At 34.5% G+C, this 22,104-nt stretch overlaps 2 protein-coding genes across 3 annotated transcripts in view; both read right to left on the bottom strand.

Annotated features, from left to right (window-relative positions):
* Positions 1 to 21,697, bottom strand: part of LOC117332500 (autism susceptibility gene 2 protein-like) — a 250,883-nt gene extending 229,186 nt beyond the window's left edge. The window contains exon 1 of the mRNA XM_033891431.1: positions 21,284 to 21,697. Coding sequence (XP_033747322.1) covers positions 21,284 to 21,505 — 222 coding nt within the window. The 5' untranslated portion in view covers positions 21,506 to 21,697. The remainder of the gene's footprint in view (positions 1 to 21,283) is intronic.
* On the bottom strand, positions 15,055 to 16,670 carry LOC117332503. 2 transcript variants are annotated; one of them, XM_033891434.1, is made up of 2 exons: positions 16,033 to 16,670; positions 15,055 to 15,620 (listed from the first exon to the last, which is right to left on the bottom strand). In XM_033891434.1, exons 1-2 carry the CDS (start codon positions 16,204 to 16,206, stop codon positions 15,414 to 15,416), a joined length of 381 nt encoding a protein of 126 aa, XP_033747325.1. In that variant the 5' UTR covers positions 16,207 to 16,670; the 3' UTR covers positions 15,055 to 15,413. The 2 variants fall into 2 exon arrangements, with proteins under 2 accessions (XP_033747325.1, XP_033747326.1); XM_033891435.1 differs by having other exon boundaries at positions 15,055 to 15,617.
* Positions 21,698 to 22,104: the final 407 nt, after the last annotated feature.

The following is a 22,104-nucleotide window of genomic DNA, read 5'->3' as shown; positions in this document are numbered from 1 at the left end:
GAAAATCATTAAGGTTTTGTTATTTTAATACACACATTTTTATACAATTAGTAATAGTAATCTGACAATTTGACATCAGTAAAAGCACAAACAAAAACACCGTTTATTAACAATAATAACGCAAATATTTTCATCCAAAATCGACCCAAGTCTGACTACCATTACGGACCAAATCCAAGATGGCGACGTGCATTTCGGCTTATCGGGTAAGTCGGTTAATCGGGTAAAAAGTCCCCGCAAATAGGCAACCCGATTAAGCGGAATGCACTGTATACCTTAAAAAAGAATCCTGGGTTTTTCATACATGTTTATATTTATTTATTAGGAAGGTAGGTTTTAAATATTACCAGGTGGACTGCTTGGCACAGAGCTATCCAAATTAAAGGAAATCTGAAGCAGCCAGAACTGACTCGAGACACAGGAGATAGTCTACAGCTGGTCACAGAGACAAGAAAATGGAACTCTGGAGAAGCCAGAACTGACCAGAGGCACAGGAGATATAGTCTACAGCTGGTCACAGAGACAAGAAAATGGAACTCTGGAGTAGCCAGAACTGACCAGAGGCACAGGAGATAGTCTACAGCTGGTCACAGAGACCAGAAAATTTGGGGAAGATTTGTTGTGGCCTCATGATCTGCTAGGAGCAATGAGATAATTATTAGTATGCATCCTCCCCCTAAGGCTACTGAAATGTGTGATCTATGGATCACCATGAGTCAAACCTGTGAGTATTTATTTGACCTTGGCTAACCTGGCCATAGGACATGGAGAGTGTATTAGAACTGGCTGGTACCAACAAACCTTAACTGACCCCAAGACACTTCTAACCATTTGTGTATTGGGTCAGCAGTAGAATTTGACCTTTGATGACCCCCAGTGAATTGTATACCTTATCAATGTAACACACTGACCATCAGAGAGATTCAGAAACTGACACTCCCTAGTCTTACTTATTGGAGAAGCTGTTCCATTCTTTTTTACCACACTCTCCTTCCTCTAACAAAGTGTACTACTCATTGGGGGGGGGGGGGGGGGGGGGGGGAGGGGCGGGGCAATGTCCCTAAACGTGGAGAATTGTAGCAATCCAGACAAATCTGCTGTGGATACAGGTGTATCAGAGGTCTCACCAAAAATCCAGGTAATAAATGCTTAAAAACGGTGAGCCCAACACAGGGATTCATTTAATGGTTCGAAGTGTAATACAGTTGACTTTCTTCATAGTTTGGTATTCCGTAATATTTAATAAAACAAATTGATATGGGTACATAAAATCTCATAATTTAATGATTTGCGAATGAAAATTCTATTTTCAGAATTACTAATGAAAATTACATCCGAAGTATGTACAAAGACCTCCATAAAATATTTCAGAAACATATAGAAATAAACAAATCTAATAACATTACATAAAGCCAACCTAAACTGAATTAAACATACCAGTCGTTATAACTCACTTGGTGCAACAACTTACTAACAACTCCATTTACTCTACTTCCAATTACTTTTTAAACCATTTAAGTGCTATTATCAGACGAAGAGTTGACCCATTTTTAATCTCAGACACTCTCCCAAATGCTTATCGAGTCTAGTTAAATATAACTTTCAGATGATAATTCAGCACATATGTCGAATGTGCATGTTGCACTTATATAACAGAGATAAAATATAATGTCATTAGCACTGTGATATACCAGCTTTGTACATTAATATATGCAGAAATCAATTGAAATTCCAAAAACAATTTGGCTATGTTGAAATCTACATTATTTACAGATGTAGCAAGTGGTTTTTCCAAAGGTGGTTTGTTCTTCACAAATGAAATGAAGTTCAGTATTCTTTAAGGAAGTGTCTGCTAAAATTTGTTCAGTTAACATAGATATATGGAGGTATTCTTTAAGAAAATGTCTGCCAAAAGGAAGTGGGGTTTTTCCTGCCAAAATGTATTCAGTTTACAAAGATGACTAAGTATTGTTTAAGGTTTTTTTTCAGCCAAAATGTATTGATATTAAGTTGATACAGTTTTTTTAATTACATTGAATTGTATAGAAAGTGTGCTGCTACATGTTTGTCAATTAGAAAGTAAACAACACAATAAATGTAATAGACAAGTTTTACTGGTTCAAATCTAGAAAAATATAGATATTCACTACATATGTCAAAATGTTTTCATTAGACATTCTACACCTGTATTGTATCAAGTGTTCAAGTCTAGAACTTATTATATCAAGTATTCAAATCTACAATTGTATTGTATCAAGTATTCAAGACTACACCTGTATTGTGTCAAGTGTTCAAGACTACACCTGTATGGTATCAAGTGTTCAAGACTACACCTGTATTGTGTCAAGTGTTCAAGACTACAACTGTATTGTATCAAGTGTTCTAGACTACACCTGTATGGCATTAAGTGTTCAAGACTACACCTGTATGGTATCAAGTGTTCAAGACTACAACTGTATTGTATCAAGTGTTCTAGACTACACCTGTATGGTATCAAGTCTTCAAGACTACACTTGTATGGTATCAAGTGTTCAAGACTACACCTGTATGGTATCAAGTGTTCAAGACTACACCTGTATGGTATCAAGTGTTCAAGACTACACCTGTATGGTATCAAGTGTTCAAGACCACAACTGTATTGTATCAAGTGTTCAAGACTACAATTGTATGGTATCAACTATCAAGTGTTCAAGACTACACCTGTATTATATCAAGTGTTCAAGACTACAAATGTATTGTATCAATTGTTCAAGACTTCAAATGTTTTGCATAACAATAGCTGTTGTAGAACAGCATAGCTCATCTCACAAATGGTTGTTTTTCAAAAATCAATTAGTTTGACTCCAGGAGTTAATAGTCTAATTATATATAACCCCACAGGGACCCTAATGTTAAATATCAGTACCCTAATGTTAAATATCAGTACCCTAATGTTAAATATCAGTACCCTAATGTTAAATATCAGTACCCTAGAACAATTATAAGTAATGGGTAATGCCTTTCAACTCTTGCACCAAAAACTTTTAATTTCTTTTACACATAAAAAGTCTGAATCCAAAATATGTCAAAAAGCAGGTTTTTAAAAAAAATCTTTTATTTCGACTTGGGGAGCGGATAGTATAACCCTCCTGGCTGGGACCCTAGAATGTAATATCAATATGACTTTCAACAGTTGCACACATCATTAGCTCTCCATCTTCTTTAAAGAGATGAGCTTATCAACTAAGACCTAGCAAAGTGTCTCTTCCTGTACACATTCCTTGAAGCAGGAATGCTGGTGAATGCTTGCAATTGTCCACCCTTTGAGTACACAAACAGACCTCAAAGGTAGCCAAACTGGCCCTTAGTTCTTTAACACAGTTAGCCCCTCAAAAACTTGTGTGTACTCAAAATCACTTGACTCCTAAATGACTGGTACCCACCACCACAGCGCCCCTAGCTACACGACTGATTCTCACCCCAGAGCATATAGCCTCTGAACAATTGGTTACAACACCAGAATAGTATTATATATAACAGCCTACAGTAACAGTTCTCCCCAGCCTTACCTAACAGAACAGATCTCTGTCTCACAGAGCCTCAAGTTCTAGTCTGTTACCATGCTGTAACAGACACTATTGAATATACAGTATTTTAGCCACCTACCATTCCAGGATACAAAACATCAAAAGCCGTCCTCTTGTCTACACACTATCTGTGAGAGAATAGCAGGCCTCGTCTTATCTCTTACATAACATGTGTACAATGGTCACTACAATACAGTGACAGGGCCAGACTACCTGTGATTAGCTAAGGTGTGTACTAGAAAGGTGTAGACTTCTCATCACAACCCTTAAGACGTTAGCTTTAAGTTCCAGTAAACCATTCATTTACCTGAGTCTCAAAGCGTGTTATTTCTAGCGTGTATTCCACAAACTACAGGTATACCACTAGTCTAACTACAGGTGTATCATCAGTCGAACTACAGGTATATAACAAGTATATAACAAGTCGAACTACAGGTATAGCATTGTTTAGTTACCTATCACTACACAAATAACTGTTACAGTCTAAGGGGCCTCTACAAGCAGTTTGTCTATTGCATGTAGTGTTCTCATTAAAAAAACTCCACGACCATGATATAGGAATTACACATCAGATGATGTACAGATAACAACCAAGAAGTCATTGTGTACGCTATGAGAGAGTGTTGTCAATACTAGACATATATACACCAATTGTATGGTATACAAAACACGAGTAATTCACAGATTTCAATGGGGAAAAAATTCAAAAGTTAATAATGATATTAAATTCAATCTGTAAAAATATTGACATTAGACTGAAAACCAGTGCGCTAAAAAGTAGACAGATTGGTGTAGGTTTGTTCAGAGTTGGTAAGGTGGTCAGCTAGCTATAAGAACTAGCGGTTACCATTCGCTGGAAGATCTACATGTAGAGTCAGAGTCAACTACACTTGAAACTTTGGGAAGATTGTTTTTTATACTCTCCTACCGCTGGTGCTGAAAGTCTCAATATACAGACCATACCTGTACAACAATGTCCTAATAAACCCCACCCCCACCCCCACCCCCACTCACTCATAACCATAACCATAATTATTTCCAAGATAACTTGTAGGTTATTTATTTGTATGCCCATGTTAGGTCTAATAAACACCCTTCCAAATACCCTCCCCCACGTTCATACACAACTAAAATCAATTCCAGGATATCCTGTAGGACTACTGAAAAATATTATCTGTATGACCATATTTGGTCCAATAAATACTCCTCCCAGTAACTAGCAACAAAAGGATGACAGTACATGTTCATGTCGAAAACGAATTCCACGATTTCTTGCGAAACTGCCTTGCATAAACATCCACAATTTTCTTTATGGTAATATTTGACTTGATAAGAACAACTCCCAAATTACTATATATGGTGCTAAATGAAAACCAGCCTCCACCATGAATGGAATTTTAATATGATACATGAATGATATTTAACTATATCTTACTGTATTGTACTTCATACATAAATGATGTTATATGCAATTTCTTTTCGTGTCAGATATACATGGCGATAAACTCAACTTTCATCTTTATTTTTCACATGGGACATTCAGTTTTAATATCTTGCACAGATACACTTCCACCGACTCCAATGACAACTCAAGTTCCAGCAGTGAGCTTTAATAACCAAATAACCAAGCTATAGCCGGAGAATAAATTAGCGATACACGGACAACATTTGGTTACTAAGACTACCCACTAGTTGTACAAGTGCACTGCAGCACACATTAACTTGTCTATGAGCTCATTTAAGAAGTATACCTAAAAAAAAGTAAGTGAACCGATAACATCCGACTGGCTCACTTCAATTACCATTATTATTTCTCCATAAAGCCAAAGTAACGATCCGGAGGACTCTGGCAGACCACCCAGTACAGCATGCATGCTTAAATCACACAAATCCACACAATGTGAAATCTTCTCAGAACACAAACCTTATCTCGAGTCTGAATTAACTTTCCCCAAGGCTCCTAATAACAATCTTTCTGTTCACTGCCTAGTAAGTTCTTTGTTACCGCCCAATAAAAGTGTATTACCCCCATAGACAGCACAGGTTTGGCTTCTAGCTTATTAAACAACCTGCATAAACAATTATCTGTAAATGTTCAGATGAATTAGATCTATTTTGAACAAATATATCCACACTGAACCCAATATAAAACATTTATCATTTTCTATATCAAAGAGAGATTCAATTATTTAACTGGGTTTAAGTTCTAAAATTAATTAAATTAGTTCAGTTAAAGATAATACTTTTTAAGCAAATTGATATTTTTCACTCCACAGTCCTATCATTACAGTGGTCTCATATGAGTTTCAGATAGGTTTTCCAGCTACCTTTCCTCGTAAATCTTTTCCTTAATGTATCATAAAAATATCTATTTTCTCCCAATTTCCTATGCCAATTAGAACTTTATTTTCTTCCCAGCTTGTTATGTATGAGAAAGCCTTATTAAATTACTTTTTTTTTTCTCAATCATGTGGTTAAAACTCAATTACTTACAAGATACAAGAGGCCTGATGGGCTTGTACCTCTCAGCTGCTACTAATGAAACTTTAAAATTGAAAGATTCAAGCATATTTGACCTCGGTGACCTTGAATGTCATTTAAGGTCATTTATTTGAACTAACTTGCCAGTCAATTCATCCCAGTATGCTACAGACCAAATATCAGGTTTCTGGTTATTTTTTTATTTTTTTTTTACTGGGGAAGACGTCATTTTGTGACCACGAATGTTTGGACAAACTTGCATTTGGTAGCCGTCATGCCATCCCAGCATGTTACAGACCAAATATCAGGTTTCTGGACCTTATATTAAAGCAAGTTTTACCTCTGTGTCTTTGAATGTGAGTCAAGGTCATTTATTTGAACAACTTAATAGCCCTACATGCTACAGACCCAATATCATGTATGTGAGCCTTTCAGTTATTGAGAAGTTGTTAAAAAGAAAAATTTCTTCTGGCAGGTGAGCTAACAAATGACTTCACAAAAATTACCAATCACAACATTATCTTACAATTGTCGTTTTGCTTGCTTAACCGTAATCACCCTGTGAAAAGCTAGGGTCATTTAACTTTAGACACAGTAGTAACTGGTAGCTACCTCACTAAGCATCCCCAGGATGCCTATCACATGATCTTGCCTAAGAACACAACCATGACCACACAAAACAGTCTGTGATCTCATCTTCTTGGAAAACACATGTACAAGAATATCGAACCCAGAAAAGCGTTAGAATCACACATCTCCGATTTTTACCTGAGATTGAACTATCAGATCCTCTACTGAATGAGTTATTGCGGCCCCCAATCACTGGTTATAACCAAATATTAACTAATGAAAATTTACAGTCAATTTACCAAGTAAGCTTGTTGATGCTGCCAGTCAGAAGATTGATGAATGGTGAGAGAATTTATACTGAGGGTAGGAAATGATGGATCATTGATCCGAACAGCTGTCAATAGATCAAATCTGACAGCAATCCCTAGCTACTTGGCTGGTCTGTAAATATACAATTTGTCATAACATTACCAGTGTTAAAAATCTGTGTCCCCCACACTACTTACAAGTAAAACTGGGAACCTATGATAACTAATAACCAGTATATAAATAGACCCAAAAAATGGCAGATTCTTTTTTCATTATGATAATTTAGCTGTAAACTAAAAACCTACCTGTCATCAGGTAATTAGATCTAGATATAATATAGATAGACTAATATATATATTATCATCTCTCTTATATAGTATGTGTTGTCAACAACTCTGACTTAATGAATTTAGACTGAATACGTTTGTATTTCACACACCTGCTACAAGACTTTTTATTTAGAGTCACATTTTAAACCTTACACCTTAACTCAGTATATATAACTACTGTAGTTAATTAAAATTACACCTTAGCTCAGTATACATAACTAGTTAATTAAAACTAAAGTGTAAACATGGAAATTGTCATCCAAGGACGAGTTTAAAAAATACAACTTTAGCTTAAGTATAAGGTATTCTTACAATAAAAATGGAAACACTAAATTGTCATCTTTAAGGACGTGTTAAAATCTAGAAACAAAATGGTAGGTTGTTATTCCACTTACAGTATTGCTATCATAATAAGATTATGTGTAAACGTTTCAATCTTGTAAATAATTTGGTAGTAAAGTAATCTTTCCAATTTGAAGCTTAAGATAAAGAATTCCTTGAACATTAAATGTCATGTTAATTTCACAGACAGCTGAAATAAATCTTCCAGAACTGAAAAAAAATCCTTGGGTTATTATTTTAAGTATAATATGATAGAGAGCTGTCTTTACATGCTGTGTTATTTAAATTCTTTGATACACTCCCACACAAAGTAATACTGTGGATAATTTTAAATGTTTGCTTTAAGCTTCCTGACTATGATGTCAAACAAAATCAAATCCAAGTTTATAATATTGAAATATTATTAATTCAAAATCAAAACATTGATCTTGGTCAAATCAATTTAATCTAATCACATATTAAATTGCTTGATAAATGTCTGGGAATACTCTGTACTTCATAAAAACCAAGCAAATCACAACTCTCACTGAAAACATCATCACCTGGCATGATGTGCTGCTGGTGAAAATTGTCTTAAATTCAGCAGAATTCTGATGTAAAAACGATAAACCTTGTTCAACTTCCATTTAATTCTACCAAAAGCGAACCACAGGAGTTAATGTGTTATGTTTTGAAAGTAAAAGAACTCACTTCTGATGATTTTGGCTGCTGTTGTCAGTGAAATGTTGAGACAGGAAGGATTTTTTGTTATTTGTATTGGCATAAAGGTACAACTGTCTATAACCAGGTAGTGTTTACACTGTGTTCAGGTTTGTACGTACATATTTAAAGTGTATCGAAAATTCATGTCAGGCGAGACCTTACAATGATTTCAACATTCTAACATTTCTTTCAGTAATAATAATATTTTCGTATGTGTGACCTGACATTTTTTTACAACAGGTAATAGCCAACATATTAAAGTAATCAAGCTAAAGACTGGGCCCTTCAGATGTTAAATCATCGTGTGATAGTGTATACACAGTCAATATATAAGTGGCTAGGCCACTCTGGTAGTAGCAGAGGTAATCCTACAGGTGTAACAACAGGTAACAATACCTGATAAATACGAGAGGCCAGAGGAGAATATCACACTAACACACCTGACCAGCTTTAGGTAAAACTATATACTTTGTGTGTGTACAATTATCAAGCTTTAGGTAAAACTATATACTTTGTGTGTGTACAATTATCAAGCTTTAGGTAAAACTATATACTTTGTGTGTGTACAATTATCAAAGTGTAAACAAGAACAAGGTATGTAGGGAAGTATTTGGTTTATCATCTCGTGAATAGCCAGGGTCATTTTGAGGGGAGGTCTCCTTGTAGTAGTTGGTGACTACCTCACTGAACAAGAGACAAGAGGTCTGTCGCATGCCATCCAGGGCAATTAGGGAAAAAGTGTCTTGCCCAAGGACACAACCACACCAGGACATACTGCTTCATTTCTGAGTTTCCTGAGAAACACAAAATTCCATGGCTAGGGAGTTTCGAACCACATACCTCCATAGTTGGAAAACGAAATATATCAGACATCATGCATGCAGTATTGAAGGTACATTATATAAATAAAGTTTTGTTTTCTAACTGGTTTTTTTTGTTATGAACCATCAACATTTCGGACACCTGTTGTAAATGAGGAGGTATCCCGTATATTCCTGTAGATATCCTATATGACTGGCCTTGCTAAAAACCTTATGGACAACATCATCATTTTTCAAAAGACTAATTACCAATCAATAATCCATCATCAGAATCATTTACCAAATGGGCAAAATATGGTGATCATGTTTTTAATTCTCTCCCCCCACATGTTTGGTTCCTAGAGCAACTGATTAAGGGAAAGGGACCCGAGGAACAACAGCCAGTCATATGTTTGGATCCTAGAGCTACTGATTAAGGGAAAGGGACCCGAGGAACAACAGCCAGTCATTAAGGGAAAGGGACCCGAGGAACAACAGCCAGTCATATGTTTGGATCCTAGAGCTACTGATAAAGGGAAAGGGGCCCGAGGAACAGCAGCCAGTCATATGTTTGGTTCTAGAGCTACTGATAAAGGGAAAGGGACAAGAGGAACAACAGCCAGTCATATGTTTGGATCCTAGAGCTACTGATAAAGGGAAAGGGACCCGAGGAACAACAGCCAGTCATATGTTTGGATCCTAGAGCTACTGATTAAGTGAAAGGGACCCTAGGAACAACAGCCAGTCATATGTTTGGTTCTAGAGCTACTGATTAAGGGAAAGGGACCAGAGGAACAACAGCCAGTCATATGTTTGGATCCTAGAGCTACTGATAAAGGGAAAGGGACCCGAGGAACAACAGCCAGTCATATGTTTGGATCCTAGAGCTACTGATTAAGTGAAAGGGACCCTAGGAACAACAGCCAGTCATATGTTTGGTTCTAGAGCTACTGATTAAGGGAAAGGGACCAGAGGAACAACAGCCAGTCATATGTTTGGTTCTAGAGCCACTCCTTACCTTGCCCTCCCACTACACTCCCTATTCCATTCTGTACAAAAAAATCTCTTTCAGCATGTTAACTGGTAGTATAGTGACACTGCTAATGACTCACCCTGGACACTTTTAAATGTCATGGGCCATTAAATTAGGTATCTTTGTCATGTACAAGATATACGTAGTCAGTAACATAGCAACTCATCTATACAACTGCAGACACCTCATTATACAGAAAATGTTACCCTAATGAACAGATATGTTACCCTAGCTACAAACTACAGATTGATGTTACTTAAGAGTGGCCAACTTTACACAGATGTTACCCTATAACTATACATAAATGTTACCCTATAACTATATACAGATGTTACCCTATAACTTTACACAGATGTTACCCTATAACTATACAGATGTTACCCTATAACTATATACAGATGTTACCCTATAACTATACACAGATGTTACCCTATAACTATACACAGATGTTACCCTATAACTATACACAGATGTTACCCTATAACTATACACAGATGTTACCCTATAACTATACAGATGTTACCCTATAACTATACACAGATGTTACCCTATAACTATACACAGATGTTACCCTATAACTATACATATATGTTACCCTATAACTATACACAGATGTTACCCTATAACTATACACAGATGTTACCCTATAACTATACACAGATGTTACCCTATAACTATACACAGATGTTACCCTATAACTATACAGATGTTACCCTATAACTATACACAGATGTTACCCTATAACTATACATAGATGTTACCCTATAACTATACACAGATGTTACCCTATAACTATACACAGATGTTACCCTATAACTATACACAGATGTTACCCTATAACTATACACAGATGTTACCCTATAACTATACATATATGTTACCCTATAACTATACACAGATGTTACCCTATAACTATACACAGATGTTACCCTATAACTATACACAGATGTTACCCTATAACTATACAGATGTTACCCTATAACTATACACAGATGTTACCCTATAACTATACATAGATGTTACCCTATAACTATACACAGATGTTACCCTATAACTATACACAGATGTTACCCTATAACTATACACAGATGTTACCCTATAACTATACATAGATGTTACCCTATAACTATACATAGATGTTACCCTATAACTATACATAGATGTTACCCTATAACTATACACAGATGTTACCCTATAACTATACATAGATGTTACCCTATAACTATACATAGATGTTACCCTATAACTATACACAGATGTTACCCTATAACTATACACAGATGTTACCCTATAACTATACATAGATGTTACCCTATAACTATACACAGATGTTACCCTATAACTATACACAGATGTTACCCTATAACTATACACAGATGTTACCCTATAACTATACACAGATGTTACCCTATAACTATACACAGATGTTACCCTATAACTATACAGATGTTACCCTTTAACTATACACAGGTGTTACCCTATAACTATACACAGATGTTACCCTATAACTATACACAGATGTTACCCTATAACTATACACAGATGTTACCCTATAACTATACACAGATGTTACCCTATAACTTTACTATTTAATAAACATAGATATGTTACCCTATAACTATACACAGAAGTTTTACCCTTTAATAAACATAGATGTTACCCTACAAAAATATACAGATGTTACCCTATAACTATACATAGATGTTACCCTATAACTATACATAGATGTTACCCTATAACTATACATAGATGTTACCCTATAACTATACAGATGTTACCCTATAACTATACACAGATGTTACCCTATAACTATACATAGATGTTACCCTATAACTATACACAGATGTTACCCTATAACTATACACAGATGTTACCCTATAACTATACACAGATGTTACCCTATAACTATACAGATGTTACCCTATAACTATACACAGATGTTACCCTATAACTATACAGATGTTACCCTTTAACTATACATAGATGTTACCCTATAACTATACATAGATGTTACCCTATAACTATACACAGATGTTACCCTATAACTATACATAGATGTTACCCTATAACTTTACTCTTTAATAAACATAGATATATTACCCTATAACTATACACAGATGTTACCCTATAACTATACAGATGTTACCCTATAACTATACACAGATGTTACCCTATAACTATACATAGATGTTACCCTATAACTATACACAGATGTTACCCTATAACTATACACAGATGTTACCCTATAACTATACAGATGTTACCCTATAACTATACAGATGTTACCATATGACTATACATAGATGTTACCCTATAACTATACATAGATGTTATCCTATAACTATACATAAATGTTACCCTATAACTATACATAGATGTTATCCTATAACTATACATAAATGTTACCCTATAACTATACATAGATGTTACCCTATAACTATACACAGATGTTACCCTATAACTATACACAAATGTTACCCTATAACTATACACAGATGTTACCCTATAACTATACATAGATGTTACCCTATAACTATACACAGATGTTACCCTATAACTATACATTAATGTTACCCTATAACTATACACAGATGTTACCCTATAACTATACACAAATGTTACCCTATAACTATACACAGATGTTACCCTATAACTATACACAGATGTTACCCTATAACTATACATAGATGTTACCCTATAACTATACACAAATGTTACCCTATAACTATACATTAATGTTACTCTACAACTTAACATGTTACCCTAAAACTATACAAAGATGTTACCCTACTACTAAACATGTTACCCTTGTTGTATCTATATGCATGTGTTTCCCTACAACTTTAGACAGAATGGCTACTATATAACCCTACAGTGAAACCCTATACCTTTTGTACACAGGAATATTATCAATTGGCTAGCTTGCTGTAACATACTTGAATGCAGAAGGCTTTAAATCACTAAATTATGTTGTGTTTGGTTCCAAACCACAACGAAGTACAATCCCACTGGAAAGATTATCGAGTCTATATGTCTGGCTTATATATATATTTTCAGACAATGCAATTTACAAGAAGTACATTCACTGTCCTCAAGATGATCCAAAGATGCTTTCCTCACTATTCAATCATTTATTTAAATTCTTTATGCATAAGAAAGTTTTGGTGTAGCAAAACATTTTATCTTATTTACTTCAGATTGATAGCATATATATATATACATATCTTGCATTAAAACATGTCAATGTTGTTGTACGGTGTGGATTTGACTCTTAATGGACCAAGTGACTTTCAGACATCAAAAATTAGAAATCTGTACTGAATTCATAACTATGATGACTTGGAACTCCAACTTCAGGCCATAATTCTAACAAGATTTTGAAGTGTCAACAGACATCTTCGATACCACATAATTCAATATTGACACAGCCTACACTTGCCAGTAAACACAACACTTTCTTTGCTCAACCTAATCTCCGCTTACAACCCTAAACCATCTCTACTCACTGCCAACTTTCTCCATTTTACATGTGTAAACAAATCTGAAGCAGTTTCAAACATACTTTACAGTTATTATAACCGACCTGTCAATGGCAAAGATAGCATTGCAATGATTTCCTGTGAAATCAGAGTTATCTATCCTGAACAAGACTTCCTGTTTCCAATCTGATTTTTACTGTTTAGACAGCTTAATCTAGTTTTATCAGCATTAATGGTTATTCAAACATTTAAAGTCTACTTGCCACATGAACTAAAGATTGTTTTTGTAATACCCACTAATAGATGCAAGGGCACATGACAACTTGTTTTAACACTTCATGATTATCTTCATAGAACACCACTTCCTACGCCAAGATGCCATCAGGCAATCATGCAAATATAAACAAATTTCAAGACTTTTAAGTTGTTTTTCTAAGTACAAAAACATACAATTTAATTAAGTTACGTAAATATTATCTTTGCACATCCCTGAACTGGTATTGTATAATTGTAAATGCACATATTTTTTTTAAAAAACATTCTGTATAGATGCATCCTTTAAGATATGACCTGATGCAGGCTGAATCATTCTGTACCCAATATCATGTAACTTTTACATCCCCTCAATAAAATCTGACAATTTATCTATGATTTCATAGCCTTACTGACACAAGTTTGTGACGGAGTATAGTTAAATACATTAGGAGCAAAACAAAACTGATACATTATCTGTTGGTGTGACCTTGTCGTCACTCTCCAGGTAAGAATGTTATACCTGTAATTAATCTTCCCTCGATGAATGCACTTCTGTATTACATAAGTAGGCCCTAATACTTTTGTTAATCATGTGATGTACATACATAGCAGCATGTCAACAAACCACCACTATGAAGAGATCATGCTACATTCTTATTATAAATTTATTGATAATACTTCATACAATGGTTGTACAGCAGGTTTAATCAAATCATAATTCATAAGTTGTGAGATATTCTTTGTACATAGTGTACATTCTCACTACTTACCAGAAAAAGCCTTTTTGACAAAAGAAACATTAGCATTAGCTATTTTTTTTATTTATTTATTTTTTTGCCAATTACAATGCATTAGTGACAGCTTAAGAGTTAAAAATCTCTTCAGCATTTTTCAACCACTCCAGGGATCACCACAATTTCAAAATGATGGGTGGAGGAAATTTTTTTGAAATTTTTTTCTGAACAAGTACTTTTGTGGATGTCATGCAGCAACGCGGTGCGACGTTTCGAGAAACATCATCAGTCATGACATTAAGAATAGAGATTTAATTATGTTGTTTAATTTATTTCTAATTAGATATGCATTTTAATCATTTGCTCACTCTCTGCCATATATATCTTTTAAATTAAAACAAAATAACAGCTTATACCATTACTTGAAAAACACTACAAAGATACATTCCTCATTTTGATAATCATCAATTTATTTTCACAGAACCATTTCAACCTCAACTCCAACTTGCTGTTCTTCAATATAACAACATTGAATAAAACAAATTCAAATAGCATCTTTTACTGTTATAAATATGATAAACATTCACATCAAGATCATAATGCAATGTCAAGTATCATAAATTAAAACATTTCAATTATAAATTTAACAAATTGCATGATCATATTATCAGTGAACATATTAATAGCAACTATTATATCTATGATACAGCATCTACAAATCAAACTAAATAGTAACTTTTACTGGACATAATATCAGAATATTTAAAGTATTTAAAGCAATGCACAAGCCACAATATAATTTCAATTAAGAGATCAATTCAACACAGTCACTATAATTTTCTCCTGAAAATAGTCTTCATTATGAACAATGGAAGCCAAACACACTTTGTCTCTCCAAATGACATGGAAATTCTGCTGTTGCACAGTCCCTTCCAGAGAGAAGCAGCTTTCTTGTAGGAAACTCCCTTGGTAGACACCATCATCAGAGAGTTCAAAGTCCTCTGAGAGAGCGCGTTCCTGCTGGTGGTAATAAATAAATAAATATTTTTGAAAAGCTTAATGAATCTAATTGTGGTCATTACTATATTATAAAAAAGAAATTATTATATTTGAACAAATATTTCTATAATCAAATTAGTACATATTAATTTCAAATGTATAAACTTGAGGTGCTAATTAACTTATCTTTATTTAATAATAATTAAAGAAAATAAAATACCTAGATAACACTTATCAAATAATAAATACAGAGATTTAGGAATGATTCTGAGATTATTTCTATTATTGGACGTTTTGATATCGTTTTTGGAAGGGAGATCACTCTAATAGTACTTTCTAAAAATAGCACGTGACAAGAAAACCAATGCACGAGATATTCATTAGATTATTATCATTATCTATCAACTCAAATAAGGGTTAATTTTAAGCTTACCTTCGTCATCTTCATACACAATCCGTGCGCATTTCTGTAGCCGTGGCTTGCGCGATGTATGAAAGATTTCAGTCTGTTGGCTGCCGGTGTGGCGATCGCATGTCGTTCAGATTTGGTGTTGCAAAGTGACATTGCCGTGAAGTTTTCAAAAATGAATCCATGCTTATCAAACATCGGCTTATAATTAGGTATTGATAGTATCAGTCTGTTTATCCCAGCTCAATATTAATTCTTGTGAAAAAAAACCTTGTCGGACCGTCGGTTTTTCCGATGTCGATGATGGTAACATTAATAAATTTCTCTGATGTCCCGATCGACTGAAACCATACAATCACATCTGTTCCCATGGTCAGAACAGTACATCTTCTACTATTGATTAATTATTACCATCGATAGGTGTGATCAAGAGATCAGTCGACCGTATCAAAACATAACGGTGAGGCACCTTACCGAAATCGCAAGTCGTCAATTAGGCCTAGTTCACCTGTAAAACCAGGGGCCATAGGTAATGAGTATCGGACGCTATAGAAACGGGTCAGTTTTCTGCTTGAAATCGATATAAAATAGGGGTGTTAGGTAACAATTACATGCGTGGCGGATCAAGTGAATTTGGTTGTGGAAGCGTGGCGGCACACAGCTAAAGGGTGGCGGGCCGCCACGTTAAAACAGGCAATGGTGATCACTGCACTCAGCTGTGAAATTTACATATGATAATGTGAATATGCAAATGAGAAGATTTAATTTGTCTGTTACATACCGTGAAGCATCAAGTTACAAAGTGAAATCAATAATGTGTAAATTTTGAGATATCAATAAAATGAAATTTTGTTAACACACCTATATCAAAGGTAAGATCAATATTCTTAAGTCCATTCATTAGTTTCATCTGACAATTTTTCTATAAACTTGAAGAAATCCCTTAACTAAAACATTTCCATAGGAAAGCAGTATTGGATTTAAGGTAAACCTTAGTTAAGGATTTCCTTAAATTCTGTAATGCTTTCCTATGGGAAATTTAAGTTAAGGGATTTCCTTTAAGGAACACAAAGCTGTGTAATCACAATGACAAGCATATAAATGCTGTGACAAATTCTGCCCATAATCAATTGTTGATGAGTTTTTAATTTTAACATATAAGCAGAGGTTATTTCAACAAAACTTTACTGCTGGTGTAGAGTATGATTGATGTATATTTTATAGACCCATTTGAAAATTTCTGTTTAAAGGAACCACAGCTTATATAATTAACTGAAAGCTCATCCATGGATGACTGTGTGCAGAATTCATAAGATCCTGCAATATATATGAACATGCATGGATTATGATTCCTCTTGAATATCAGTTTTTAAAAAATGTGCTCTGTATCACTGTGATTAATCCTCATGTAGGTACTTGAACTCTGCCTTAATCATGTTAATTTCCTCACCACACACACATATATTGTAACCCCCACCCCCTCCCCCAACTTACAGGTAATCTTGTATGTCATCATTCCTCCCCTTATATATTTCAATCACTCAAATGAATATATATTGTTATAATGTGATGACTTTGACGGGAATCTGTTGTCAAAGTTTACCATATATAATTATCAATTATGGACCTTTGGTGAGGTCAACATAGCCATAATAACCAAATCAAATGTCTTAAATTGTTTACATTATATATGAAACTACGAAACTTGTCTGCAAAAGGGTGGAATTGCATTATATTTATCTTGATAGAATGGAAATTTACACTCGGGCATTGATTGTGATAATCGATCATTATGACTCTGTTTCTAAATATAGAAACATTAGGTTAATGTCACAAAATGCTAACCTCCACATGACCATGTTTTTGGCCATTGAGAATTGAGGAAAATCAGACCATATCTGATATATAACAATAATACACTATTATTTACACAAGAATATTCTATGTCCCTATCTAGACCCGTAATGTATCAAAAGACAGCTCTATAACAAGTACATTCAGCAGTATGTTAAGTCCATTATCAGTATGAAGTAATGGATGGGTTCTCATGCTACTGTGTCCAGGTACATTTCAGTAGGATTGCACTTAAAAGCATATACTGCTTTCACAGGTCCCTGATCCAATAATGCTGACAGGGCTTTTTCTCACTGGTTTAGGATAGGGCTTTTTTGTCTCATTTTTGCGATGAAAATTGATGAATTGGGAAAGAAGTTTTTATAAGTGTAAGTTTTGTGAATTCTGCTTAAATAATTTCAATTGGGAATATCAGTATAAATGCAGCTTATATATAATTATTATCAACCATCCAAAATGTGATAAGAAAAAGCCCTGTTACAAATATTATGATATATATAACCCTGTAGAGAGTTATTCATTACAACAATGGTGAACCCTAATATAATGATATATACACATCAGTGTTTTGCTCAAGCTGTCTCGTAAAACCTTATTTGAAAAGGTAAAACATCCTAATAATTAATTTAGACTAAAATATTGGAAATTGGTTTTCAGACTAGATAGATGAATGAATTCCCCCAACTAATATCATTCCTAGCTCAATGATGAATTATTATAAGGCCCGAAACCTGTACTAATAGAATTTTGATGGAACGAATCATACCAAAGAATGAAAAACTAAGCCTTTTTATTCAAATACAGATCATCATCATATATCTAGCCACCTCCAGACCCTCCTAACATAGTGTATAATGATAACCTGCATTTTAATCAAATTGTTTTAGCAACATGGATTTTATAGTGAAGATCAGAGTATCCAGATGGCCCTGGATTTTAGCTAGTTTTGAAGTGAAATAGACTTGTCAATCAAAAATCTTGAGTCATGATCTCATTTTGGAAAGTCAAAAATATACTCTCAAAGGGTCTTTGGCAAGCTGTGATGGAGACAGTGAAACCTCACCTAACCGACACTGAATCAAATTATGTTGGATACATTAACAGTGTGTTAGTAAAATCAGTGTTGACAATGACAGTGGGACATGTCACTGCTCTGGTAGATATGGTCGAATATTACAGGATCTCATTCAAGGCAGTGGTCGGTATAAATTGGTCGGTTAAGTCAGATTTCACTGTATAATCATTTAAATAAGGGAGGTTTGATTTGGTCTTTTCTGCTTTATATACTGTCCTCACAACAGTCAGGGTCATAAGAGAAGGGTGATATATTTGACAAATTGACATCATTATAATCATTCTAAGCTTAGCATTGCTGTTTCTATCTCATAATTGTTAAGTTGAATGAAAATATAGAGAATTTCACTCCATTTCGTGCAAATTGATGCATTTCACTCAAAGCTAAGCCCCCGAGTGATATGCATGCTTACAACATCTACTCCTCCAATCTGAGATGTTTGATGTAAACATGAAGGAATTGTGTATGTTTATCTTGATGAACAAATTAAAATGAACAGAACGATTTATTTATCATGCATTGTTTATTTTTCAAGATTACCTAAGATCTCCTTGTCATTATCCAGTACTATTTGCATGGAACAAAATTCAACATAACAGATTTGAATTTCTTTTAACCTTAAAATGAAATGTATGGGCCTTGTTAACTTACAAGGGCTGTACATTTGCAGCCAACTTCATAAAAAAATATCAGATGTTAGGATCAGGCTAGGTCATAACTACAGAGGGAACAAAAAATTCAACAAATGCAATTAAGTTTTAATTACTTTTAAGGCCCAATTATCTTCACTTGATCTAAGAATCAGGCATTTATATACAAACTCCAAAATAACCAAGCGGTTCTCCTGGTCTCCAATAATTCACTGTATATATGCCAAGTTGACAGCACTAAACCATTTCATCATGTGTATATTTCTCTAGCCAAAATTTGGCAAAACATTCTAATAATTCCATTGATTTTATATCCATCACTAAATATGCTTAATAATAGAACATACAATACATAAATATGATGATCAGTGAATGATATTACAATGTCGTATAAAACCACTTACCTGGACAGCAAAACCAAACAGTTAACAATCATCAATACTAGCGTAATCTTATTTGATTTTATGGTTTGTCATATTTATAAAGAATTCAAATGCATGTAGTTCCCAAGATTTCCCAGGTGTTTCATTCAAAAGATAGCACAGGCCTAAATTATACATAAACAGATGTGCCTCTATCGACTGCAACTGCTAGCCTGTAAAATGTATTAGATATATTTCAACATCAAACTGTCAGTGCTACAGAAAAGAATATTGTGAGGTTGTCATGTAGAAATATGGCATGTGAATGAAACATATTCTAATACATCAAACATTTAAAATACACCTGAAAAAGAGTCATTTAAAAAAAAAACACTTTTGTCTCATTTTATGTGGACACTGCCAACAACATTTTGTGATATGAAGTCTGACGGAAAATCTGTAGAATCAAATAATAAGCATATAGGTTTCCATGCATTTTTTAAATACACATATATAAATGATGAGTCAGCTCAATGTTAAATTGTTCAATATTATCAAAACAAAAAACAACACCTGGAAAAAATTAATTGAAATGATACAATGTAATATTATAATAACTAATAAATGCAAAATCAACAAAGTTTAACATTGTTTAAGTAACAAGTGAATCCCCATAGCATTCAATCTGATACAATGTTTACTGTACATTGTTTCAATATAATATTGATTGTACTGGGGTCAATTAATACCAATTGTAAAATTTGATGAAATTGAGTGGCAAAATATATTGACATTGATGTGATTAACCAAAAATGGTTGATAATTAAACTGTCATACATTTGGGATGGGATTTGTATAATCTCAGTCATCGAAATCAAAAGGTAAACAACAAAGACATTTTTCAAGTTTGACTCACATGTGTCAAGTTATTGGGCAAATGTGGGTTGTATTATAATGGTCATTACGTGAAACCCTATGACCCCACGTGCATGATTTCCTGTGAGGTGCCCCCGCCATGTGAATCCAACACCCGCGCTCGCTACCAACCCAGTCAGTGTCAACACTGGGGCCTGGGTTCACGATTGGCCAACCCATTTTGTCAGTGGTAATTCGAAAAAAAAATGTTTACACACATTATAACGGTATATACACATCGTAAACAGACAATGCCTGACAATACAGGGTTTGAATCAATTGTTCAAAATTCTAACGAAAATGTATAAATACATGTGGATCCCCCAAATCAATTAGGGTAGAAATGATAGACCCCTGCACTGGATGCTGCTTTGATTCCGGCAGAGGCGGATATAATCTAGGACCAATAGTTTACATACCTCAAGATCCTCGAAGGTTTTGAAACTTATAATTGCAAATCCATCTATAATATCTTCTTCACATATTGTATTGTGTTTCTTCCGCCTGGGCTTCGAGCGTTTGTCTTTGCTCGGCCGAGACGGCGAATCGTCCATTTCATCTCCACTAGCGTCCGCGGTAGTCTTCCTCTCCCGGCGTTTCGTGAATCGCTGGTGTTTCTTGGTCTCGACCGCGGTCTCCATCGAAATCTCCACAATTCAACAGGACCTGATACACAAATATTAAACCCGCATTGCACACTTTAGATAATGAACACTAACTATAAGTAATCCTGGAGAACAATGTAGGCTTCTGAAGGTAAGAATCCACGGAAAACTCGGAGCTCGATATGTACACAGGCCGCCGTGTTTGAAATGGCGGAGCATACAATATGGCCGAACCACTCAATTGATATGGGCATATGTTCATCCGCGTACAACGCAAAACTAGTACGCTACTATAGTTCGCGCTGGATAGAAAGTGGAATATTTTGGTAACTTCGATGGGATTTGATTATATAAATACAATAACTATTTGGTAACCACGTTGAAGTTGTTATGGTTGTCTTGTCTACATGTAGACCACGTACTGATGGCAGACCTTTTAAATCACCTCTGGCGATGAACTAATGAAGTTGTTGGGACATGAAATATATCTATTATGAATTAATCAGATTTTTTTCATGCATGACATTTAAGAAATGTAGTAAAATATTACACATTATTTTAGCTTATTTCATGATGTATAATTATGATCTCTACCTTTTGTCAGCCATTTATTTATTTATTATTTATTCATTCAT

The sequence above is a fragment of the Pecten maximus genome, chromosome 8 (assembly GCF_902652985.1).
Source record: "Pecten maximus chromosome 8, xPecMax1.1, whole genome shotgun sequence".
Taxonomy (NCBI): Eukaryota; Metazoa; Mollusca; class Bivalvia; order Pectinida; family Pectinidae; genus Pecten; species Pecten maximus.
Note: the sequence above shows the minus strand (reverse complement) of the source record. Positions and strands in the feature narration are given on the sequence as shown.